The sequence below is a fragment of the Prunus dulcis genome, chromosome 7, assembly GCF_902201215.1.
Source record: "Prunus dulcis chromosome 7, ALMONDv2, whole genome shotgun sequence".
Taxonomy (NCBI): domain Eukaryota; kingdom Viridiplantae; phylum Streptophyta; class Magnoliopsida; order Rosales; family Rosaceae; genus Prunus; species Prunus dulcis.
The window spans coordinates 9,611,156-9,635,718 of record NC_047656.1 but is presented as its reverse complement, the minus strand read 5'-3'; the positions used below and the strand labels follow the sequence as shown (position 1 = coordinate 9,635,718).

The 24,563-nt window shown below is 36.3% G+C and overlaps 4 protein-coding genes across 9 annotated transcripts; all 4 read right to left on the bottom strand.

Moving 5' to 3' along the window:
* Positions 1–1,750: 1,750 nt before the first annotated feature.
* On the bottom strand, positions 1,751–5,629 carry LOC117635876 (receptor protein kinase-like protein ZAR1). The gene is made up of 2 exons (XM_034370254.1): positions 4,048–5,629; positions 1,751–2,806 (listed from the first exon to the last, which is right to left on the bottom strand). Exons 1-2 carry the CDS (start codon positions 5,357–5,359, stop codon positions 2,169–2,171), a joined length of 1,950 nt encoding a protein of 649 aa, XP_034226145.1. The 5' UTR covers positions 5,360–5,629; the 3' UTR covers positions 1,751–2,168.
* Positions 5,630–7,598: 1,969 nt separating this feature from the next.
* Positions 7,599–11,864, bottom strand: LOC117634325 (WD repeat-containing protein 55). 2 transcript variants are annotated; one of them, XM_034368388.1, is made up of 15 exons: positions 11,727–11,864; positions 11,075–11,352; positions 10,929–10,993; positions 10,757–10,844; positions 10,602–10,674; positions 10,416–10,522; positions 10,270–10,312; positions 10,109–10,165; positions 9,894–9,970; positions 9,663–9,711; positions 9,525–9,571; positions 9,359–9,432; positions 8,933–8,988; positions 8,569–8,689; positions 7,599–7,900 (listed from the first exon to the last, which is right to left on the bottom strand). In XM_034368388.1, the coding sequence occupies exons 2-15, from the start codon at positions 11,200–11,202 to the stop codon at positions 7,818–7,820; spliced, it is 1,068 nt and encodes a 355-aa protein (XP_034224279.1). In that variant the 5' UTR covers positions 11,203–11,352; positions 11,727–11,864; the 3' UTR covers positions 7,599–7,817. The 2 variants fall into 2 exon arrangements, with proteins under 2 accessions (XP_034224279.1, XP_034224280.1); XM_034368389.1 differs by lacking the exons at positions 9,894–9,970; positions 10,109–10,165; positions 10,270–10,312.
* A 723-nt stretch (positions 11,865–12,587) lies between these two features.
* Positions 12,588–17,493, bottom strand: LOC117636131 (OVARIAN TUMOR DOMAIN-containing deubiquitinating enzyme 4-like). 3 transcript variants are annotated; one of them, XM_034370609.1, is made up of 9 exons: positions 17,187–17,392; positions 17,053–17,072; positions 15,794–15,845; positions 14,806–15,135; positions 14,560–14,670; positions 14,307–14,428; positions 13,873–13,913; positions 13,057–13,155; positions 12,640–12,887 (listed from the first exon to the last, which is right to left on the bottom strand). In XM_034370609.1, exons 3-9 carry the CDS (start codon positions 15,816–15,818, stop codon positions 12,716–12,718), a joined length of 900 nt encoding a protein of 299 aa, XP_034226500.1. In that variant the 5' UTR covers positions 15,819–15,845; positions 17,053–17,072; positions 17,187–17,392; the 3' UTR covers positions 12,640–12,715. The 3 variants fall into 3 exon arrangements, with proteins under 3 accessions (XP_034226498.1, XP_034226499.1, XP_034226500.1); XM_034370607.1 differs by having other exon boundaries at positions 12,588–12,887; positions 14,560–15,135; positions 17,187–17,493; XM_034370608.1 differs by lacking the exon at positions 17,053–17,072 and having other exon boundaries at positions 12,588–12,887; positions 14,560–15,135.
* An 863-nt stretch (positions 17,494–18,356) lies between these two features.
* LOC117634498 (UDP-N-acetylmuramoylalanine--D-glutamate ligase-like) lies at positions 18,357–24,200 on the bottom strand. 3 transcript variants are annotated; one of them, XM_034368634.1, is made up of 13 exons: positions 23,935–24,200; positions 23,753–23,857; positions 23,497–23,652; positions 23,044–23,160; positions 22,452–22,562; positions 22,208–22,270; positions 21,986–22,112; positions 20,985–21,067; positions 20,658–20,874; positions 20,263–20,390; positions 19,435–19,509; positions 19,105–19,225; positions 18,357–18,683 (listed from the first exon to the last, which is right to left on the bottom strand). In XM_034368634.1, exons 1-13 carry the CDS (start codon positions 24,070–24,072, stop codon positions 18,580–18,582), a joined length of 1,545 nt encoding a protein of 514 aa, XP_034224525.1. In that variant the 5' UTR covers positions 24,073–24,200; the 3' UTR covers positions 18,357–18,579. The 3 variants fall into 3 exon arrangements, 2 of the variants coding, with proteins under 2 accessions (XP_034224525.1, XP_034224526.1); XR_004586786.1 differs by having other exon boundaries at positions 18,571–18,683; positions 19,105–19,509; XM_034368635.1 differs by lacking the exon at positions 18,357–18,683 and having other exon boundaries at positions 19,212–19,364; positions 19,400–19,509.
* Positions 24,201–24,563: the final 363 nt, after the last annotated feature.

Here is a 24,563-nt window from a genome sequence, read left to right as displayed (position 1 = left end):
AATTTAGAGTTGTCTTTAAATTGCTCAGAATTGAAACTATAAAGACAAAATTGATTAAATTGAAATCATAAGGACCAATGATAAAAATAGTAAACTATAAGAACCAAAAATAACCAAAACCCTTTATTTTTTTTAACTTTTCAACACAAACACCCTCGCCCCACGAGAAAAAGCCAATTTCTTAAAAAGGGCTTCTAATATAAGCAGAGTTTGCCAAATGTATTGCTGGAAAATCACTTTTCTTTTTATTGCTTTTGGGAGTGAATGGTGGGACCCAAAAGAGGCATGAACGAAATATGGCAATTAAATCACTTAAAGTTAAAGGATCACTTTCATTTAATGATTCCCCTGTCTTGTAGAGGATACATAGAAAGCAATTTCTATTTAGGGAATCCATAAGATTTGGTGCTGCCTTTATTATAAAGATTCTTTGTTACTTCCACTTTTGTTATGGGCGCCCGCGATCCAATTTGCTTTAATTGTCTTATATCCGAGAAAACAATAATAATCCACTATTCAAATATAAGTATTCCATTCTTTTGAAAAAGAAGAAAAAAAAAATGTTTCATACCACTCCTAATTGCATCGAATTAAGTTCAAATCCAACACTTACGAATCCATTAGACTTAACTCAACCTAGTTATTGGACCTAGATGGTTAAAATTAGAACAGTATTTGTACATGGTTTGGATTGAAAAATGCTGAGAGTGATGCCCTCAAATTCGAATAATTTAGGGATTTTATTTTTCAGTATTAAATAGTTGATATCAATGTGTATGACATGTATAGTTTAATTCGTTCTAAGATTACAGTTTTGTAGTATAAAAATCGAATCAAATCGTATCGAATTGACTTGATTTGACCTCTTTGGATAAGTTTTTGTGCACCCCAATCTTTTGCTAAACTTTAGCCAGACACGTTATTATTGCACAAACAGAAAATGTCACCACTAGACAAATTGTACACATGTTAAGCATATTATGCATGGGCCTCCCTCAGATAATGAACATGGGCTTTCATGCCTGCATCAATACACTGATATTTACAGTGCTTTTGGGCCTCGTCAGATATAGCCTCTAAGTTGCAACTTGCAAGTTACAACAAACAAGTATGGCGGCATTGGGAGAAAGACTTTCATGAGATGGGAATAGCATTATTTTGTTATTTTCGGTTAATAATGTTATGACATACGTGATAACGCTTTCACATAACATAGCATTATTGGCTGAAAATAACAAAACAATGATATCCCTATTGCAACTAAGTTTTTCTCCTACATTGGACGACTAGTTAGAAGCAAAGCAGTTTAGGTTAATTCTGTCAGCTCCTACGATCCAGGCCCATATTAGCAAACATTCTGAAAGTGCAACCCCATCTGCTAATAGAATGACTGTCACATCAACCAGATTTTCCATTGTCCAGCTGAATTTGGTTGAAGGCAACGGTCTCAACCAATTGTAACTGATTCTGCCACATGTAGCATACTATTTTCTAATAACTTATCTGAGCCTATTGCATTGTAATAATCTCTTAGCCATGTAAAATTTGTAAATCCTGGTCTCGATTGGTAGCTCCGTCTAGATTAGACGTTTTCAATTAAATTGAACTAATGTTTTGGCCGCTATTTAGTAAACTAAAATAAAAGATATGACATTTATTAAATTAGACAACAGTCCAACATATCATGTATTATCAACTCACCCTAGAAAAATAGGACTTGTAAGAGGTGGCTTGGACTCAATTTCAATCATAAATTCTAAGGCCAAAATAAGAGCATTGACCACTTGGCACAGGTTAACTTCAAAGAAAACAGAGATACTATTCAACATTAGCCATTAGAAATTCCAACCACCAGAGCAAAAGGAGAATTGCGACAATATGATGAGAATAGGGTAAGAACATGTCTTAAAGAAGAGAAAAAGAAAACAGCCTCTCTTCTCCTCCTAATCCCACCAGAATGTTGTCAAACTCGAATACATGCCTGTCTCTATTGAACTCATCTTCAAACATTAGCATTCAACTAGAGAACCCATATAATACATCTAACCCATCAAGCTAATGGATTTTCTGACAATCTAATCGACAAAAACCTACATTGAAACACCCATTCGAGACCATTGTCAGCACCAAAACCAATTCCAGATGAGCGGTCAGCTAAGTTTCTGTTCTTAACATCGCAATTTAATACGATCGAGACTCTCTGAAACAGTTTTCATCCTTGGACGCAGTTCAGGGTCGAGTTCGGTGCAATTAAGGGCAATGTGAAAGGCTTCAACAACTTGCTTCTTTGCATAAACCTCTTGCAGAAGTACAGGGTCTATAATCTCAGACAAGGGGCGCTCATCTCTGAATGTCTTCCTGACTAGACTCTCAAGTCCCTTACCACCATTTTCGAGCCCTTCGTCTGGCAACCTGCCAGTTAAGATCTCCAAGAGCACAACCCCAAAAGAGTACACGTCACATTTCTGAGTGAACTTGCTGCCAGAAATTCGAGCCTCGGGCGCTAAGTAAATGGTTGAGGAAGTTGAAACAGTCAAACCAGAGGCTCCAATGCATTGGCTTGAGTTGTGTTTTCTGGATGCTGAAGTGGTGAACTTTGAGGTCCCCAACATAAGGCGTGCCAATCCGAACCCTGATATGTAAGGTTGGAGATCATCATTGAGAAGTATTTTTGTTGATTTAATGTTTCCATGAACATACTTTCGAGGGCTGTGTTCATGTATGTACATCAATCCCCTAGCGGTCCCCTGAGCAATTTTTAACCTTGCTGTCCATGGTAATGGAGGCAAATAAGTGGATGGTACCCCTGCAATAAATTATATGACCACAAAAGTTTGAGAATATTGCCAACTAAAAAGAGCAGTTACAAAACTTGGAGGTAAATCTTCATCAGTTAAATGGTGCATCTTTGCAATATACACCAAAAGGACACAAAATGAGAACAGAATTTGCAAATGAGAAAGAGATTCTGGAAGAAAGGGGAAATAATGTAAAATTTCTTCTTTTATTTTAACTTGGCAACACAATTGAAAATGTGCATTTCTGAATCAGAATTAACATGCAGTAGATCTGTGCAGGCAGTTTTGAATTATAATAACATCAAAACTGTTTTTCCAGGCTTTCGCTGTCATTGTGTTATTGGACAGGAAAGCAAAACAGTGTTATTCCCGTTATAAGTAAGTTTTTCTGCTAATTTGCTTGTGATTGCATATGCATAGAAAAACTCTGCAACTGTCAGTCATTATGATGAAGTCTTAAATAACTTTGAATTTAAGCAGACAGATTAGTAGGGGCCACCAGAGTAGCTCTGAAGAGTGAATAAATGTCTAGGTAACATGCCTTTCAGTGTACAAGCAGCACAAAGAGCCAACACATCTTATAAAACCATACATGTCTACCCAACTGAATATAAAACCATCACCTCAAAACAATAGCAAAGAAACAAAATCAAAATTAATATTAATTTGGGGTCTTATGGGGCATCAAGTAATATGAGCAAAAAGAAATCATTGTTATGCATGCATGTGAAGATACAATGATTTCAAATCCAATGGAAAAGCCAAAATAAAAAGTGAACTCAAATGCTGGGTAGCAAACATGAAATGATTAATTGCATTGGGCAACCTAAAAGCTTTTTGGGACCCATGATATCATTGTCTGAGTGTTTTATAAGGTAATGAAACCTAATTGATTTACCAATTTGTTGTTTTCTAAAGAACAGCACAAAGAATGGAATGGAATGAAATGAAAGATGAAAATAATAGCACAGAAATATGACATATATAATTTGTATTTTGACTTTGGTACATAACCAACATAAATCAATTTTTTTCTAACTTAAGAAGAACGCGTTTAACCAACTAGCACTTGATCTAGTGTGCAATTTTTCTCAACATTTACAAATTAAAAGTGTCTAAATTTGAATTCGCCTCTTTACGAATAAAATTAAAAATAAATAGACTACCTCTACACAAAAAAAATTTAACCGTCGAAAAAATACTTAAAATATTTGAAAATTAAAAAACCCAACAAAGGAAGGAAAATTACCGTGGAGTGCATTGTACAAGCTGCCATTGCGAATGAAATCAGTGACCAGAAGTTTCTCATCATTCGCATAATAATATGCTCTCAAGCGTACAATATTCGGGTGGACTACCTTCCCTATGGCCTCCACCTCAGCCTCAAACTCCTTCAACCGCCACGTGGCGTCACCCTCGCTCAGCCTCCTCACGGCCACAACTGCCGGCGCCGCACCGTATCCCTTCCCAGCAGTCCCGGCGACGACCCTGTACGTAATCCCACTCCTGCTCTTCCCCACCACGTACGCCGATGCCCTCAATAAATCCTCTAATTCCAACCCAAACCCCTCATCCAGCACCACGAATTTACCATTTTGCCCCTCCCCCTCGTCCTCAACAACCACCACCGCCTTTTCCACTTTCTCTCTTACCGTTTTGACCTCCTTGGCCCTCCTCCTTATCCGAAGCAGCCACACCGAAACCGAGACGGCCCCGATCACCACTGACAGGCCCGAAATGATCGGAACCGTCACCGACCCACCTCTTCGATTTTCTCTTTCCTCGACCCCATTCACCAAGCTCGGGTCGGTGTTGAGAGGCTTTTGAACGTCCTCGGCTCCGCTTTTGGAGGCGTTTGGGTTTTGAGCTTCCGGGCACGGAATCTCCAACGGAAACCCGCAGAGGCTAGGGTTGCCGGAGAATGCGGTGGGGCCCTGGTTCACAAGCGATCCCACCTGAGGCACTTTTCCAGTGAGATTGTTGTGCCGGAGGTCCAGGCTCACTAGCACCGGAAGCCGTCCGTATGACGCCGGAACCTCGCCTGAAAATTTGTTGTACGAGAGGTTAAGGGTTCCGGCGAGGGACGGGAGCTCGGCGAGAGACTCGGGGAGGGAGCCGTTGAGGAAATTAGAAGACAAATCGAGGTGTTTTAGGGCTTTGAGGGCTTCGATTTGGGCCGGAACTGGGCCGACGAAGGAGTTTCGAGAGAGGTCCAGAGAAATGAGGTTGGTGGCGTTGAAGAGGTGGGCCGGGATGAGCTTGGAGAAGTTGTTTCTGGACAGACTGAGTCGCTTGAGCGAGTCGAGGTGACCGAGTTCGGAGGGAATGTAGCCGGAGAAGCCTTTGTCGCTGAGTAAGAGGTCAGTGACTCGGTTGCGGGTGCAAACGACGCCGTGCCAGTGGCAGGGGGTCGGGTCGGAGTCGAACCAGGAGTCGAGGACGCGGGTGGGGTCGGTTTCAATTGCGGATTTGAGGGCGAGGAGGGAGAGACCATCTGGGTTGAGACACAGCACAACTTCAGCAATGAGAAGAAGCAAAGCAATGTGTAGAAAAAGAAGCATCTTTATTTATGTAATTGTTGGGAAATTAAAAAATGCCAGTGTGTCTCTCTCTACTGGTTCATATGGTGCTCTGTTTTTACAGCAGAGGAGTTGATGAAGAAGCTGAGTGATTACAAAGAAGAAGGAGGAAGAAGAAGAAGTGGTGAGTTTGAATTGTGGAGAGTGGTTTGGTTTGGTGGGGGGAGAACTCGAGGAGGTTTGAATTTTGTCTGAGCAATTAGGCTGTTTATGCACTGAGAGACTGAGCATAATCTTTAATCTAATTTGCTTATTTTTATACAATATTTTGGTCACTTATGAAGCTTGGATTATTTTGAATTGGTTTAACATGCAGGTCATGACAATTTCCAATCCCTTCATAACAAAAAAACAAAACGTGATTAAAATTTGTTAATTCAAAACAAAACAAGCACCGAGCTGAATTTTAGATTGATTGCTTATTATAAACCAACCAAAATGGATAATTCAATCTGTTTTTCTTTCGTACTGTTCTTCTTATTGTGGCCTTTATTTTATTTTCAAAACGACGTAATGGCATGGCACCGATTTTATCTATTTTCCTCAAATTCAAATTCATAGCCATAATACTAAAAAAAATATTGAAAAAAAATATTGACTTATAGATCAGGAGTTTCAAGTTCGAACTCTCATAGTATCTTAGTAGTGTGTGTGAAAAACTCATTCCCATCTATTTTCGACTATTGTTATATACTAAAAAAAAACAAAAAACACGAGACAAAAGAATGTAGTAGTTTATGTACACATAGTTTCCGATCTTCACACTTCAAAATGGAAAACATCCTGTGATATTAATTGTAAAAAGGGCATTTCAAATTGACCACAAATTTTCTTAGAAAGAAATTGATATACATAGTTATGTTGAACAATTTTACGTTCACTTGATATTTCTACCATGGTACTAGTAGCCAACAAATTTCCCGAAAAAGTGGTTTGTAATTTAGGGAGGGTGTCAGAAAATCATTTGACAAGGACACAATTTACACATGCGGGTGCAAGCATGCTTGCTTGTGACACACTTTTCAGTGTCCACGAACCAAGGCTATTTATGTAAAGTCCATCAGAAGTTTTGAGATTCAAATTGATAGTGGGATTCTGTGGCTTCCTTCCACACACTGTATCCGTCCCTTTGTTTTATACGACGAGACAAAAACACAAAGGTCTCAAACAGTTTTCCTCTACATACTAGATCTTAATTAATTTTTTCCTTCAAATCCAAGTTCATTTATTATTTAACCATAACCTCGATTTATTTTACCATTAATTTTCTCGAGTTATTATTTTTTTATGAACATTTTTTCACTTGAAAAAAAGAAAATCAAATTCAGAAAACAAATTTATGTCATGAACATGGCATCAGTTGTGTGTGTCTCAGAAACCCCCTCTCGTTTAGATTATCGCTTATTTATAAAAATATATATATATATTTTTTAAAGGAAGGAGAATTAAAAAGATTTGAATTACGAAGCATCTTAGATACATTAACTTCTATAATGAGGGGTTCAATCTGATCCTCAACCACTCACTATAACCCATCATTTCAGTGTCTGCTTAGATACTCAGCACGAAGCCATTTCCACGTGGGTTGGAATTCAGAGTCATTGGGCTCCACCATTTATGATAGACAAAATCCACTCTGTAATTTGGACCGGGCTTATAACATATCTCATAATTTGGTCTCCTGCTATGAATGCATTGGGTTATGTTGAGGCCTTGCCTCTATAAAAAAAAAAAAATTCTGGTACAAAATATGCATACATTTTCGGATGATTAAGTAGTTACCCAGCAAAAACAATTACTCCTCATACCCTAGTTTAAACGTTTTGAACACCCCATCCTTTCTTGTGCATTATTTTTCTTAGTTTCAACTTTGGAGGGGAAGTAACTTGTTTAGTAATTTGCTTAGTTTTGGAATGAATCAACATATTGTCCTTCCTAAATGAAAGGAATGTTAGCATTGTAAAATATGCGCCAGTTGAGTGTAGCTCAGTTGGTTAAACTTTTCTACCTCCATTCATCTGGACAGAGGTTCAAAATCCCAAGACATGAATATTTGTGTAAACTTTCCTTTGTAAAATAGGTTGGTGTTGGATTGAGCCCATGGGCTGAGGTTGCAAAATGGATAAAGCTGGGCAACCCAAGCCTAGCCCGAATTCGTCCCAGGTTGGGTCAATTTGTTTTGAAACCCGAACTTTCATTTGGAAAAGCCGAAAACCAGTGCTACCAAGCTAATGGGTGAAATACCATAAATTACTTGTGGACGCTGCCAATCTGCAAGTGAAAAACATTTTTAGCAGCCCTACCTCACATCATAAAAGAAAACAAAAACCAAAACTGAAATTCTACAATCCCCTAAAGCACGAGAATGATGATTAACAGGTATAGCATTAGGCACTTGTTTGTGGACGAAAATGTTGTACCAAAGTTGAACACATCGCATTCAACCATCCATCTGTAAATCAGCAAAAAAATTGTTTGAACTGCCCGAAACGTGATCTTTGCTTGCATTTTTCCTCTTTGTCCCTGCAAAGATTGTAACATCAATTAATTACAACCCAGAAAAATGCTTTCAATAATATGATATTGTCATTGGTTTTGAGCCACAACGTAATCAAATATTTGATCCATGCTTTATTCCTTTAGACACTCAGCATGCAAAAGGCACACGTTAGTAGGCTCTGACCGCTGTGGTTTTACACAGCATTTGGAAACACTCGGACTAAATTGCTTGCACTGGACTGAATTTGCTCTCTGCATGGAATGAGTACTTTGAATTTGCTTTTCTTGAGTTATAAAAGCAGCGGCAAACCTAACCGCCTGGACCAGTAGCCAGCAAAGAACCTCTCTCTCTTTTTTTTTTCTTTCCACAAACCAATTAGAAAGAGGGGATAATTCTGATTTTAAAAAGGAGTTATTTTATTAGATCCTTATGAAAGATTTAAAAACTGTTTACTTTGTTTAAAAAGATTCTGATCAATTTAGTTTTTCTAAGAAAGCGGCAACAAAGTGAGACCCAACATGATGCAAAAGAATCAATCATTTGCCAGTTATGTTAGCTTAAAAATCTCTAAATAATGTGACGGGCATATATGAAAGCTTAAGGGTAGTTCTTCCAAAACTCACGACTATGTCCAGGGCAAGGGCATCTATGGACGATGCAAGATAGTTTTTTATTAAATAAGAGTAAATACCTTTCTTAGACTTTGGAGGATTATTATCCATATCCATCTCATCACTATCACTGTCTTCCACAGCTGCTTGATGCTTTAAAGTCTTTGTGGAACCTTGCAATAAGTCATCCATATCCCATAGCTGCATGAAACAATTGTCAAGAGTGAAATCATAAAACCACTAAGAATACATATCACCAGAAAGTATGTTGAAAACTATTACACATATAGACTTAAAAACTTTGTAAGCAAGAAGCCATAAAGGTGACTAAGAGATAAAAGCAATTTTTCACAAAAGATAACGTATTAAAGAAACAAGGTTACTTCACAATTCTTTACTTCCCAGGGTACAGAATATAAGCAAAGTAGAGAGAGAGAGAGAGACCTTCAACATCTGATCATGTGCTATACTGCCCAGAAACTTTTTATCATGGGAAAAGGCTACAAAACCAAACAAGACAGCTTGTCAACTAACCGCAACCTAAGGAGATAAGTTGCAGATTCAAGGAGAGACCTACACGGCTAGAGTATAAATTTAATAAATATATAAAAACAGATAAGAAAATTTGATTTTTGGTTGATGGTAAAGATTCAACAATGAGGCCACAGTCAACTAAGATCATCAATAGACCATACATGTTAAAAAGCCCTACTTGTATGGTCGTTATAAATGAGTCTATCACCATAATGGCTTTTCTGTGAATAATTATCCATTAGAAAAACCTCAATCTTCCTCAAAACAAGGAGAAAAATGGAATAAAGAAATACACTTTGATTACTCAATCCTCTAGAAAAGAAAAGAATGCATTACCAAGACCCTCAACAGGATATTCTGAGTGCTCCGCAATTGGTTGTATGACTCTGTTGGGTAATATACCTACTAGGCTGAAAGAAATTTGTTGGAAATTAACCTTAATGTTAAAAAAGTTAATAAAAACAAAGAAATTATAATTAATTGATTCTGCATGAAATTTCACCTGATAAGTCCAGTCTCAGATCCAGTGATCAACCTATCTTCATCAAGCTGACCCAAGAAATTTAAAAATGCTTCAACAAACAAACTCTTAGAAGAATTAAATTCCAACAGAGGTAAAATAGATAAATGACCTACTCACCTTCAGCAAAACATCAACAGAATTGGGAGAGAGATCAACAAACCGATCACTGGAATTCAAAGGATCATCCATAAGGAAAAATCAGTGGGGGGAGAGAGAGAGAGAGAGAGAAGAGTTATAAAATTGAAAGTCTTTCTATCATGATTAAAGACAGAATCTCTAACAAACTTGGTTACCCATCAACTGCAATTTTCAGTTTTTCATACATGGTTAAAAATTATAATAATATACCTGCAATCATTGAAACAACCCCATGAATACAATAATAGATTCCCAATGTGTGAGCTGCAAACAACTTTCCGACCATTCTGACCACATGAAAAAAATGAAAAAGAGGTTTGATAAAAAAAAAAAGGAGAAGAAAAGCAAGAGGGAAATTTATATGATTTTGATGAAACCATAAAATTACTAGAAGAGCTTAAAGAGAAAGGAGAAAGCAATGCAACCTTCATGATAACCACAGACAGTAGCTCCTCTTCTGAAAATTCAGATTGAGCTTGGACCTGTCATAACCGTAGAACCAACAAGTTAAATTAAAAATGCTTTAGGAATCCACTATGAGCGTTGAGCTTGTATCTTATGACAGTTTCAGAAAGAAAACCCTTACTTTATTTCTTCGAAGATTGCAAACAGAAAGAGTCCCATCTCCACTTAACAATGCAAAAGAATAAATATAAATAAACAACTTTTGATGGTATTGCATTTGCAGAGTAAAGGGAATACCAAAAAAATAAAAGGGCAAGTAGGGAATACCTAGTTCCCAGGAGTTTCATGGAATCAGCTGCAAAAGTCATATCAGAAATGTACTCTTCATGAACTTTGAAAGAATTGCAGCAAGATTGTTGTCTGGTATCCCACACCTGCACAATAAAAAACGTCAAACAAATGAAAAAAACAGTAAAAACAACAGAAAAGGAAGCACAAGGAACACAAAATGACCTTAATACAGCCTTCGTCATCTCCAGAGGCAACCGTAGACTCCGTCAAGTTGATAAGCTTATTGACTGCACACCTGCATCAGATGAAGGTAATGTTCAGATTATGACTAAAATGAGCAATCTTGAGAACTGACTGATAACAGAGCAGAGAGAGACCCATGAGCATCTTCGAGGCGAGCAACAGCAGCACCAGTTTCCACATCGGTTGCAAGAATTGAGCAGTCGGGAGACCCCGTCAAAATGGCTAATATAATCCATAAGTAGCTTCTTATTAGCACAACTAGTTATGGTACAATAACAATATCAAATAACTAACACTTAAGAATACCATGGCCATTGTTGATGAACCGAGCAGCTCTGCAAGATTCACTGTGTGCTTGAACTTGCAACACCCTAATATCATCATCATCTTATATAAGAACTCAAACGAGTAATAGAGAGAACTAAGAAAAGAGAACTTCAGAAAATATTGACCTTTCTGGTATGGAATCAGACGTGTATCGGTACAAATGAAGTTCTCCGTTGATAAGACCTGTAGTCACCAACTGCTGTGATGGATGAAAATCAATGTCAAACGCCAATTGCCCCAAATTTATCTCCATTCCTTTATCACTTCCCTCTTTCTCTCACTTTATGCAGCGAATAACTGGTGCCTAATTCATGCACGCACTTATTTCTCTAGGCTTGTACGACGGTTGGTAGGTTTTTCAATAAACCCAATCCGACCTTGGACTAGATGATTCGTTTTCTTGCTACAAAAAAACATATAAAAAGATTAAAAATTGCCATTGAAACCAATCCAGTTTTTCAGAGCAATATAAACATTAACCATTATACTTATAGATGAAATCAAATAGAACATGTTTAAACTGAATCATAGCAAAAACAGACAGCTTTAAGAAGCTGGAAATTTCCAAATTCAACATAAATAATCAAATAAAAAAGCCAGGGCAGTCATTTCAAGCAGGCCAAATTTGAGACTCAACCCTCACACACATACTATCTAGACAGCTCAAACAGAAAAAGTAAATAACGATATATCAAATTGATGCCAATCAACTACAGCCGATGCATTTCGTTTAATTTAATACTAAAACTCAAAGAAAAGTAATAAGAAAATAATTACCGAGCAAGATGATGACTGAGATGGAAGGAAGGGTGAGACTCAGAGATGGAGGGAAGACCACAAAGTGGTGCAGCAGCGGCAGCAGAGAAAGAGGAAGAGGGGTTTTAGGGAGGTTAAGGCACACGTAGAAATAAACTCGTCATATTTTGTGCCCGGAAAAAAGAAAAAGAAAAAAGACTCGTTATAATTCGGTTTGGGCTCTCTGTTTGGAGGCCCAGATTCTCAGATTATTTGGAGGCCCAGATTCCCAGAAAATTAGGAGTCGGAATTGGCCTTGTGTAGGCGAGGTCAGGCGACCTAAACCTTATACCATAAATCCTAAACCTTAAATTCTAAACTCAAATATTTTAGAAAAAAAATAAAAAAAATCCTAAACCCATATACCTTTTAAAAAAAAGAAAAAAAAAGAAGAGAAAATGGAAGATACACAAGTAGTATTTCTCATACCAAGGTCTCATTAGGAACTTTGCCAATCCCTAATTTGAAGTCCCAAATTCCTATTCTTTTTTTTCTGGGGAAATTTTGTGCACACCCCTGAATTTGCCTCTAAATAATGCACACCCAATTTTCTCATGAAACAAAACTCAAAACTCAAAATTTAAAATTCTAACTTTTATTTATTGAGTTTATCATGTCTATTCAAATCTGCTTATTCTGGCATGAATATGATGATGAAATCTATGAGATAGGCTCTTTTGTTGATGTGTGTAATTGGGGTGCAAAAGTCTAATGACAATGAGGAATGTAATTCACTACAGTGCAGTAATGTAGAATAAAAAGTGGAATATAAATCTAGTACAAAATTGTATTAGCAGTCATAATGTATTAACAATCATGAAAGTAAAGTTCTTCAAAGTCTCCTTTAAAACCAAGAAAAGAAGTCCTTCAGTACAACATAAGATGCACATGTACATGGTGTTGAGTTGGATATTATTATTTCAAAGATATTATTCATCCCACTCTTTGTCAAATACATCATGCAGCATATGCTAAAGCCTAGATCTACCACCATTCTTTCCGGGAATACGCAAGGCATCGTAATGGCCAAACCCGTGGTAGAGAACTTTGATGGCATTTTCCTTTCCATATTCTTGCCCATACTCAGCAATGGTTATCAACCCACCAGCCTTTTCATCATACATGTACACTGTGATTGGCATCCTGCAGTGATCAAGTGTTACATCATTTCAATGCCCAACAATAAAACAATATGCAATATAACAAAATTGTATAAAGGGTAAACTATGTTTTGTATGGTTATAGGGTTTTTACTATATCAACGTTTCTATAATTACACTGGCACACACACGCACACGAAGAGACGACTTACTTGAGAACATGTGAAGCCATGAACAATTCAGGCTCACCTCCCCATACATGTGGCCTTCTTATTTGGGAAACATACGTGTCAAAATCACCTTCAACAAACCTGTATAAAGACATCAAATACAAGTCCATCAACAAATTTTTTGAAACATGTCCTCATAAGATCACTGCCGATTGGGCAAGATGAATGTCACATGGTCTGGTCCTACAACTACAAGCTATCTGATTCTAAAGTAACTAAGTCACCACCTATACATAGGCACAACTAACTAAAAAAATTATGCAACTTTAGTTTTTGGCCAAGCACAAAACCACCATGAGGTCCATCCATGGGTCTTCACCGCATAAGTAAGGATTATTCATTTGGAACTTGCTTCCATGATTTGCTTCATATATTAATTACCAATGGGAAAATAGAAGAGGGGGAGAAAGAAAGGGAGGGAAAAAGAGAGAAGAAAAAGAGGGAGAGGACAAAGAAGAACAAGAGGGCGGGGCATCTAGGGTTTCAATATTTCTATGTCTAAAGGAGTTACATCTTAGCTCGGGAAGCATCTAGGGTTTCAATATTTCATTTTCTAAAGGCATTACATCTTAGCTCGTTTATATATGTCAATCCAAGAATCAACTCAAACTAAGTCCCTAATGCCGTCACTTTACCCAATCAAATCCATAAAATTGTGAGTTGCCCATCATATATAATCCTCCCTATATCCTTATTCAAGATTATGACACACAATTCTTTTAGTATAATATAAGAAAATGTGATTGAGCATACAAGGTTGTCAAAATGTATGTTTGTTCTCACAATCAGAAAACTCACCATTCTGTCTCTTCCCTCCTTTTGATAAACTCATCTGCTACCTAAAAATTTGACAAGCCAACAAATCAGGGGCCTGTTAACGCAAATTATTGCAAATAATGTGAACGGCATTACATTTCCCTATACCCCATGTGCCTCCTTTGTGAAGACATGCACAAAATTAGACAATATATTATCAAGATTCTATAATTATTTTTTAGGCCTAGGCTTTGGCTTAGAAAGTGCATGGGCAGGCCCAGCAGGGTGGGTGGGAAGAGGTAAAAAGCTTGAATATTATGTATACAAGCGAGGTTTAGAGTAGGGAAACCAAAAATTAAAAGCAACTCTACCCAATGAGTGAATTATAAAAACAATCGCCATTTCTTTTTTCTTTCTTTTAAAGAATGAAAGAAAATTTGAATTCACTACCATAATAATAGAAAACAAAGACTTACCCGAGCTCTCAAGTCATCTGCTAATTCTCTCTGAAGGCTCTCTGCAGGAGCTGCTTTCCCAGCTCGTAAATAAGCCCCATGAGCAACAGAGCGGAATAAGCACCTCCCATCTCCAGGTATTCCTGTGGATGTGGAGAAGTTACACTATGCACTAAGTAGTATAAAAAATAGAAGCATTTAAACACCAGCTACAAATTACGGTTTTCATTATCAATAAAAGACATTACGAAAACTAGGAAGACCATGTGCTCACCAATAATAGAGTAGTCAGTGTAAACTTTTTTCCCATGTGAGAATTTCACATATGATAAATCATTGTCATCTTCCTCATCCTCCCTGTGAGCTGCTTCAGCATGTGCTGGTCCTGAACAATTACAGACCAACAATCCAAATATTAAACCAGCAGAGGCACATGCCTGTGGCCAAGATACTGGGCCCACATTACACTTGATTTTGGGAAGCATTCCTTGTCTTGGAACCAAAAGCCTGGTATTCATACCCCGACATGCCAATGATATTTCAAGACTTCCTTTATTAGGTCCTCCAGCATTAACAGTTAATGACCGTGAATCCTTGGAGAAGAAAAACCTGAAACAGTTTCCATGGGATGTTTGGCCAATATTGGTTGGACGATTCTTGGAGAGAGGCAAACTGAAAATTTTTGTCCCTGTTTTCCCTGTCTGCAGACCTTTACAACATGAACTGGATGCTCCTTGTGACACCACACTACAGATCTTACTCCCCATCTGTATTTGGGTACAGCCACTCAGGCAGACCACATTCTTTGGAGAATGGTTGATGGGAGGACAAACAATCGTGTTAACAAAACCTAAGGCACAAGAAGAATGCCATTTGCACATTAGCATCATTTCATAATTGAATGGAAACCTATCCATTTACAGAACTACTACTTTTACAATTTAAATCAATCTAGAAAGGCAGAGGAGAGTTAAATATCAGCAACATAAAAAACCCAACATCCAAAGGTTTTTTATTATTTAGGACTGCACATACTCCTTTTATTAAATGGGTAAAGGTTTACTCAGTCAAGCTTCTACAAGAATTTTATTGTTATTATTTTTAATCTTTTACAAGAATCATGGAGACATTCGCCTAATGAGAATAGATTCTACGTAAATTGCAAGACACCTGGCTATTGTCAATTGACAGTTTCATCTCTGCATATTATCAATGTTTCTCTTAAGGCCAGAACTTTAGTATAAAAAAATCTCAGGTTGAATGAGAATAAGGATCTCCCCTTGATGCTATGAAGCAATATTTAGCATTTGGTTCTTGTGAAAACCAGAAGACCAGCGAAATAATAAATTAAATTGCGGCTCTGTTGTCTCAATTATCAACCCAACGCTCTAAAATCTCAGTATAATTAGGTTTGTTAACCCCAACAACGGAAGCCAATGACAAATAAGAAGAAATAAATACATAAAAAGGAAGCAATGAAACCAAAGTTATGTAAAACATCAAATTACCTTGATAATCAAGATTTACCTTCATGCCATTTCACATAAACAGAGATCCTCCCTACCAGTAAAATACGTGTTATAGAAAGAATAAAAAAGGGTAAAGGATTTTCAAATATGAATTAAATATGAAATATAAGCTACTAAACAATCAGTGAGACATCAGACGAGAAATACACAATGGATAGGTCATTATGCTTATGTACCAGCTTAACTTCTGAACTAACATTTCTCTTGTAAATCAATTCCTAACACTAAGTTAGAAACTCCTATTGACCCAATTTTTGAGCCTTTAGTAATGACAGTTTTCACACCAAAACAACAACCTTCTTGTAAAGAACCTGGGACAAGCATAACACTATCCATCCTGTATGCATTGGCCAATTCCCACCACTAGAAAGCCTAACACATGGACTGGGAGGTTGCAATTGCAAGATTTGAACACCTGAACTCTGCTTCAATTCCATGACAAAGTTTTTCGGTTCATAGCTGTTCCCAACAATTAAACTTCTAGGATGCACGCCAACTATTACTAATGTTTAGAAGCTATGCATAAATCTAAATGACAATATATGATAAGTCTCCAATCTACATATCTTCTGCTCCTCTCTTAAATACACTACTATGAGTCAGAAAATTCCAGTTTTTTTAGTGAAATTAGAAACTACCCTCATTTCAATCATACTAAACAAATAAATTTAAAGGCTAAGCAATATACAGGCATAACGTAAAATAAGAATTCAGTGCTCATAACAATATTCACACACAATACAACAAACACAAGTGAAGGAACTTGAAACCCCCACAGCCCACATCTTATATCCTAATAAGAATAACCAAGCATACTCTGTTCCATCAATAAAAAATACTCTCAACTATGGAAATTAGAAATCACCAGGCAAAATCCTCTAAAATCTCACCAACCAATCCTACAAGCCAACATTATGCAATTAAGGCAGCCAACAAACACTTGTCCTCAGTCAATCACCGTAGCCCGTAACCCAACATACAGACACTCATGAAAATCAAGAAATTTTTTTTATTTAAAATATATAAATATAAATATATATATATATATATATATATATATATATATATAAACCCAAATTTATATTGTTCATATAAGCTTCAAATTGCAATTAGCTTTGGAGGAACCTGAGGCTGAAGGCAAAAAATGCAAGAAGGTAAACACACAACAACAAGAAAACAAAATGCTTATATTGTGAAGAAGGATTTGAATAAATAAAATAAAAACTGGAAGGCAATACCTGTGGAAATTGGAACTCACCTGCATAAAGAAGAAAATTATTTTAGAGCATAGCTTTATATATATAGAAGTATAATAAGTATATGAGAATTCTCTGGAAGAGGAAGGAAGGGTCTGGAAGCAAAGATAATATACCTGCATCAAAATCACGTTTCAGTGCAGCAGAGCAATGAACCCAACAAATAAAGAAAAGACATTACGCAAATAAAGAAAAGACATTACGCAATGAAGAAGCAATGGATATATAGATAAGAAATTGTTCCAAAAGGTTTTTGCTTCTTCTTTTGTGCTTATAATCCGTAAGCTTCTTCTACGCTTTGTGTCATTCAAGTTTGCTTAATCCTGTGCGACTGGTCACTTCTCATCTCAGTTGTGTTTCTCTTTAGAGATCCTAAACGGGTCGGATCTGACTTCTTGGGCTGATTGTAGCTTGTGACTTTGATATGGGCTTTTTCATCTTCACTTTTTTCTTCTTTTCCTTTTTAAAATGAAAACTTATATTCGAAACATTTCAGGACCGAACATCATCTTTAATTTTACAAGCTACATTAAAGGGAAAATTAGTGAACCATATATGTGACTGATCATACTTATGTCCAATATTTGCCAAAGCATCTGCCATCTTTACTGCATATTATTAGAATACCTCTTTATGTATTTACTTATCCTCTCTTTTGTCATTTGCTTAAGCCAAATGCATATATTGTTTTTTTTGTGTGCATATGATATTGTTGATGTTGGATTGGGTTGGCTTTAGTTTAGAGACTACATATATTTGCCTAATTTTCAAAGGGTTTAGAGATGTCATGACCTTCCCATTCTTAACTTCCCGTGATCTAATTACATTATTACATGTGTAATTTTGATCAAATTTACTGAACACACAACCAAACAAGCATTCTCTTCTTACATTTAAAAACTCAACAACCTTATAGTTTAGACTATCGCTTGTATTAAAAAAAAAAAAAACTCAACAACCAAACAATCATTCTAATATTAAAAATAATGACAAAATACAAAAACAATAACATGTGTAACAATATTATTGACGGTAAGGATTAGAAGGTCAAGACCGAAATATTATTTTTTCGGAGTTTGCAAACATCATTTGGAGATGTTTTTCTGTCCAGACGCAAAGGTTCAACAGAAACCTGTCAATTGAGGTTTAGAGTATGGAATGCATTTTGACAACCATGCATGTTTCATCACTATTATTTTAAGATAACGCTTATTCTCAACAATAATTTCAAAATAAAATGCACTAACGTAATAAATATATTAAATGAAAAAGGAAATTAATATCTTTTGATTTTTTTTTAACTACAAGTGATAATCTAAATTACTATAAATTAAACTAATTTATAGGGAGGGATTCGAAACATTGGGTGCAAGGGGCATGCTCACTGCCTTGGCCAACGCGCCAACTTGCCTAACCCGCGTTGATCCTTTTCGAAATTTACATTTTAATTTAAAAGAAGCTTCATCTTCCACATTTTTATATGACACGGATAAATAAGTGAATTTGAAGTTAACATGATGAGAAGGCCAGCTCCTGGAAAAACATTCCTCTATGCTCAAAATTTCTAAATTCATCAAAGCTTGCACAACCTGGACTTAGTACAATAGTGTCCCCTGCAATAATGAGAAAATAAATTAAATAAGTTCCTTATCTTTGTGTCGCCAAAATTATAATATGTAGAGAAAAACTTGAAGGGGAGTTTTTAACAATGGAGGGTACATGTTGGGGATCAATAGAAATCCTTGATAATTTCCACACCAAATATTTTTTCTTGTGGTTCATTTTGTAACTTAAAACGGAGGAGGAAACTCAGTTATATCCAAATATAATGTTTTGATTTTATACTGAAACAATTTCAAAATTGAAGCAACTCTTCAAACAATGCTCCAGCAAAGCAGTGACTTTAGAAATTTCATTGGGAACCTGCTAATACGCTATTACACAATATTAAAGTTCCTAAAAGGCAGCGTGGATGTGCATGTAAAAGACATGGAAACAGATTTTGTGGCAGTTTATAGCAATGATGGAACATACCATGTTCTGCCATCCTCCTAGCCCAGCTGACTGCGCCCTTCAGATTTACTGCTCTGATACAGGGAATGCTAAGACCATTTTCAGACAATGTCTTCTGAATCAGCGTTCCGGAAGATCCAAACTTGGAGACATTGATGAACAGATAGCATTAGTATGCCAGAAATTTGGAATTAGTTGGCTAGGAAAAATTACAGATACAGGTAGACCATAATCTGATATTGGAAAACTAATACAAAATATGAAGACATAAGCAGTGATATGTGTAAGTAAAATATGAAGACATAAGCAGTGATATGTGTAAGTATAAATGAAGAGGAAAAGATGATATACAGTGATTACACATCTATGGTACTTCAAAGGTTCTATCAATTGTTCAAAACCATTAGACTTTTGTCCATCTAACACCTGCAAAAACAAGAAAAACAATATCATGGTATGCATAAAATCATGGCCTTGGACACTTGCCATGTGATGGTCCCGGAGAGATGCACAAACTCTCAATTCAAAAATCTATAGCTCGATCCAGAAGAAAATTGTCATACATTGACATGTGTGTTTGATAAAAAATAAAATAAAATTGAAGGCCACATCTAAGAGAAAGGTACTTTGACTTCATAAAGAAAGCAGACTTACTCCATTCAAATAAATGAAATCTAATGTAATTCTTTCACTCATATATAAACCAAACTCGTCACAGAATGAGAAGAGTAAAATGTTAGGAACAGGAGAAATTATTGTAAAATGCTGACGGTGCAGCACCAATAGCACATACACTAACCATTTTGACTTATATAATGCTTTCTTAAATAAGAATTTGACAAGCACCACAAAACAGGGATTTGTCACATGAATTTTAGATGAAACATAACAGAATGTAAGTCAGATTCTGGATCTCAATGGAATTAAATGTACAAGTTGGTTTAAACATCAACATGCACAATCATTAGCCAAATAATTATTATTTTTTGTTATTATAAAAGGTGTCTCAGTTCAGCCATTAATCTCATTCCAATAAGTTTTTCTATCTTTTCTTTCCACTTGACAATTGTGGTGAATGCAAAAGCATTCTCTAAGCTTTCCATGTATGTAAAAGAAATAAAGGCAGCTGAGCAATTATAAGGACTAAAGCAGCATTTACGACAAGCATTTAACTGTAACCTTTGCAAGGCCCCCGAGTAGAATCAGAGATTTTTGTCTCTTTAGACCCATTAGTCCTGCGTAAGTTGCTTCAACATTTGTTGCCTTACTGTCATCAACCCAAGTTACTCCATGGATATCCTTGCATACTGCATAACAAACAACACTGAATTAGTGAACAAGGAATGCAAAACTCAGCTTGGATCAAGGATGGGCTATTGGTCACAAAAGGGAATCTACTCTTTTTTCTTCCAAATCTGATCCCCAGGCCAAAAAAAAAAAAAGGTATGCTCGAAATAATTGATTTTATAATTTCCAATCAAAAGAGAATGACAAAAGAACAAGGCACTAAGCTGAATATGCTTACAGAAAACAAATAATTCACTACTTATAGAGATGCATCTGTTTCAGCTTACCAATTTGCATACGATGAGGTGGTGCCCTTAATTTTTCAATACTTGGACCAATGTCTTCAATATCAAGTCCAACATTCAGTCCAACAACAGATAGAGCAGCCACTGCAGCATTGTGATAGTTGTGTATCCCAATTGTGTTCATTGCACCCAACTGCAGTTGTGAATTGACTCCCAATGCAGGCACTTCAAAGCTTGCCATTTTTGCCTCCATATCAATCTTTCCATATATATTACCACAATTAACATCAGAGATGATACTAAATAGGCTTTTCCTAGAAAATTTCATAGTTTTTTATAAATAAAATGGCAATACTAAGTAATTCTTACTTTTACACCTGGAGTGGCTCCTATCCAAGCAAGATTAAGTTCATTCATGCTTTCCATAATTGCTTCATTCAAGTACTGGTTTCCTAAAATGGATTGCGAGAAAATCTGTTGAGACATACCGAATCTCATATAAGTAACTACATGAGTATCACCTAAATCACAGATTTATATACAGACAGTAGAGTGAATGAGGATAAGGTGAGACCAACTCAAAAGGCTCTCATCATCACATCTTTTCATTTTAAACTTGGTTCTAAAAATCGTATGCAGTATTTGATAAGGTTCATGCTTCATTTTTTAAAAAGATGTTCGATAACCAGATAGAAACATATAAAATTTGACTCACAGGGATGTAAATAGTTCTTAAACCAACAAACTGTATGGAATTAAATAGCTCATTTGTTGTTATTCATGGCACTTGAAGCAGTTATGACTTTATCTTTGGATGTAAACATCAGCACATGACAATCTACCTGAAATGAACTTGATCTACCTTGACCGACTTGCATTCCCAATCTCTGACATGAGGCCCAATGGACTTGGGAGACCATCTTAAGTATCACCAAGTCCACAGCTCATTGGAATGAGAAGTCATCCCAATAACATTTCTAGTAGTAGATTTCTCAAGGAAAAAAAAAAAGAAAAAAAAAAGGTAGAATTGTCCTGATCAAGGTTCAATCTAGGTGTCAACATCCATATATATCTTCCAGGTTGGGATCATTTTAATCAGGAACCTAATAATTTCCCTTTAAATAAAAGTTAGCTATAATAAATCTATGAATTTGTTTCTCGTCAAAAAGAGAAAAATGTAAGCATTCAACCTCACACGTTGTTTCCCATTCTTAAATTAATATTGCTATCAACAAAACGGGTTTAACCAGTATGCCTTCGATGCAATGTCCAACCCAACCATACAAGCTCTCTTTTCTTGCATGCTCTCAACTTTTTCCTATATCTAAAAGGAAGTAAATACATTTAACCAGAAAATGAAAAGTACATACCAAAACAAAGAAGCCCAAGCTTGGCATCAGTCATGTGAAGAAATAACCGGCATTTAGTCACTGCATAATCTCTCATTGTCCTGTGCCTTTCTAGATGATCAGGTGTAAGGTTCAACACCACAGCAACCTACAAAAAAAGCCTATAGTATTGGAAGAAGAAACTATGAAACACTACTGAAGCTGACAGGGCCAAGACAAAGCGAACTTTCAAAGACCACTTACAGAAGGGCAGAAACATTTGTTAGGAATCTCCATTTGATAACTGCTAACCTCCACAACTGCAACCTGGAAAAATGTAGGAACATCTTTATATGCCTATGACATGTCTCCTCTGGGCATCAAACACTTTCAAGTTGACCGAACAAATTCATAGTTGATCAATTATTTTCAACTATGCTATTGCAAAAGTCACTTTCATAAATAATATGGCACTGGAAGAGAATGCAAACCAAACAATTGGACTTACCTTAAACTTGGGTTTTAAAGAATGTGGCTGTAAGCATTGGAAAGCAGCCTCTGAGAGTGGACTCCCAAGGTTACCCCCCACAAATGTCTCGATGCCAAAATGGCTAAGCATCTACCTTCAAATGAGTAAAGAATATTAATTGATAGAATGTGGAACTCCATTTTACAACCGGATAAATTCATGATTTAAGAAAATAGATTTATCCTAGCAATTTCAAGATACTTTACATGGATACGCAGCTTCTATAGGCAACAGACAGGAAATTATGTCAATTGAAAGCAATACAAGTTGGAAGCAATTCTAAAGACAGCTTTATCTTAAATTTTATAAATTATACAGGCATTTTTTTCAGTTTTAATTATTCATCCATTTTTTGGAATTTGGGTATTGGGGGAACATATTTTGGTTGATAAGTAGTGAATTTCACAAAACGTCAGCACTTCATTTTTCTCATTGTTCATTTTTCATTTGGGCTTTGATTAAGGAATTCATTCGAACAGCAATTTGGTTCAGATTATGTTGCCATCAGCAACAATATGAGACATTTACTACTAAAATTACCATGAATAAGCATTAAAAAAAGATGTGTAACCTGCCCAGCAAAAGTGACAACAGTTGATTTTCCATTAGTCCCTGTCACTGCTAAAATCTTGATACTTTTTGGGAGAATTTCGGCAGCAAAATCCAACTCAGACATCACCTGCTTTCCCTGCATTTTGACAGGAAAAAAAAAACACCAAAATGTTCACAAACAAAAACAAAAAACAAAAAAAAAACAAAAAAAAAAGACAAAATCTCAAGAATAGTAGTTAGAAAAGAAGAATTGTCCACAAGGACCACAACTAAATGAGGCCGCTTATATCTCTAAGAATCATTTCCAATGCCTTTGCATTAATTCATGAAAATGGATTACAACACCAATTCACAACCAATACAAGTATGACAAAAGAATGCTACGCCATATAAAGCAAATAAAATTTTTGTATTCTCAAAAGATTTAAATGCACTAACAATTAACATATAACTCATAAACACTACTACTCACCAACTGCAACAAAGAGGAAAGACCATAGTTTTGTAGGGGAACTCCAGGGGACACGACCACCCTGTCCGCATTATCAAGTAGCTCTCCATCAAATTGGCCCAAAATTGTCCTCAATCCACCATTATCATTACCAAGCCTCCCAAAAATCGGATCTTGCTGCAAAAAAATTAGCACTTTAACTACTAAAACTATGCATGACTTTCCTTGTTTATGGTAAACCCAGTTACAAATGGGACAAATGGGTTCATGGGAATACCTCTAAAAGACCAAAGTTCGGATTCTGGTCAAAGGCTAAAACTGAAGCGCCTCTGGCCAGAGCAAGCCTGGCCGCAGCTCTCCCAGATTTTCCCAAACCGATAATCTGCAAAAACCAACTTTGGTTGGCGTATGGAAGTGCAATAACTCAAAGCAATAAGAGAAGGGAATGAAATAGCTCACAGCGACGGATTGGCCTCGAAGGTCCTGTTTTGTAGCGCATGATCGAATGGTTTTTGGGATTTTCAGCTTTGCGGAGCCATTAGGTTTGGGACTGAGAGTTCGGATTGCATATCCTTTGTTCAAAGATTGCAGCTTCATGGCGTTTGAGCGTTTACATCTGACTGTTCACTGAGAGTCTTGCTTGAAAGAGCGGTAAATCATTGTATGTATCTCAGTTCTTAGAGCCGTTGCCTCGTTTGGTTAACATAATGGATTTGAGGAACCACTTCTCATGTAGTTTCCTAAGAAATGGGAATGAAAGTTTTATTTCCCACTTTTGGTAATGTCGAGAAAGTAATTGGGAGATTTTACTTTGTTTCTTTTATCATGTTTGTTTTGAGTAGGAATGAAAAATAAAGTTTGTATAATTTTTTAGTTATACCCATATTAAATCAAATAAAAAAAGAATGCATTTAATGATACCTTATAATTATAAATTGTTCATAAGGATAAAATAGTCATGAAAATTGTACATTGAATGTTGTCTCATTTTCCCAAACTTTTCCCTGATGAGGGAAAATAAAACTCAAGCTAAGAGGAGGGTTTCACTTTCCCCTACTTTCTCATGTGTCAAGCAACCATTTTCCATG

Bases quoted from the DNA above. Each gene is read 5' to 3' on its own strand.
- LOC117636131 (XM_034370607.1), bottom strand. From the start codon at position 15,818: ATGAAGGTAAATCTTGATTATCAAG. The intron at 13,156-13,872 runs GTGAGTTTTCTG...GTCTTTATACAG, and splicing joins AGGAGGGAAGAGACAGAATG to GTTTGTTGAAGGTGATTTTG. The intron at 12,888-13,056 runs GTAAGTCGTCTC...TGATCACTGCAG, and splicing joins ATGGCTTCACATGTTCTCAA to GATGCCAATCACAGTGTACA.
- LOC117634498 (XM_034368634.1), bottom strand. From the start codon at position 24,072: ATGAAGCTGCAATCTTTGAACAAAGGATATGCAATCCGAACTCTCAGT. The intron at 23,161-23,496 runs GTGAGTAGTAGT...GTCAAAATGCAG, and splicing joins TTTCCTCTTTGTTGCAGTTG to GGAAAGCAGGTGATGTCTGA. The intron at 19,226-19,434 runs GTATATCATCTT...AATGTCTCCAAG, and splicing joins ACCATAGATGTGTAATCACT to TTTGGATCTTCCGGAACGCT.
- LOC117634325 (XM_034368388.1), bottom strand. From the start codon at position 11,202: ATGGAGATAAATTTGGGGCAATTGGCGTTTGACATTGATTTTCATCCA. The intron at 10,313-10,415 runs GTATTCCCTACT...TGCATTGTTAAG, and splicing joins ATGAAACTCCTGGGAACTAG to TGGAGATGGGACTCTTTCTG. The intron at 9,572-9,662 runs GTGAGTAGGTCA...TTCTTGGGTCAG, and splicing joins CTGTTGATGTTTTGCTGAAG to CTTGATGAAGATAGGTTGAT.
- LOC117635876 (XM_034370254.1), bottom strand. From the start codon at position 5,359: ATGCTTCTTTTTCTACACATTGCTTTGCTTCTTCTCATTGCTGAAGTT. The intron at 2,807-4,047 runs GTAATTTTCCTT...AATTTATTGCAG, and splicing joins CTTGTACAATGCACTCCACG to GGGTACCATCCACTTATTTG.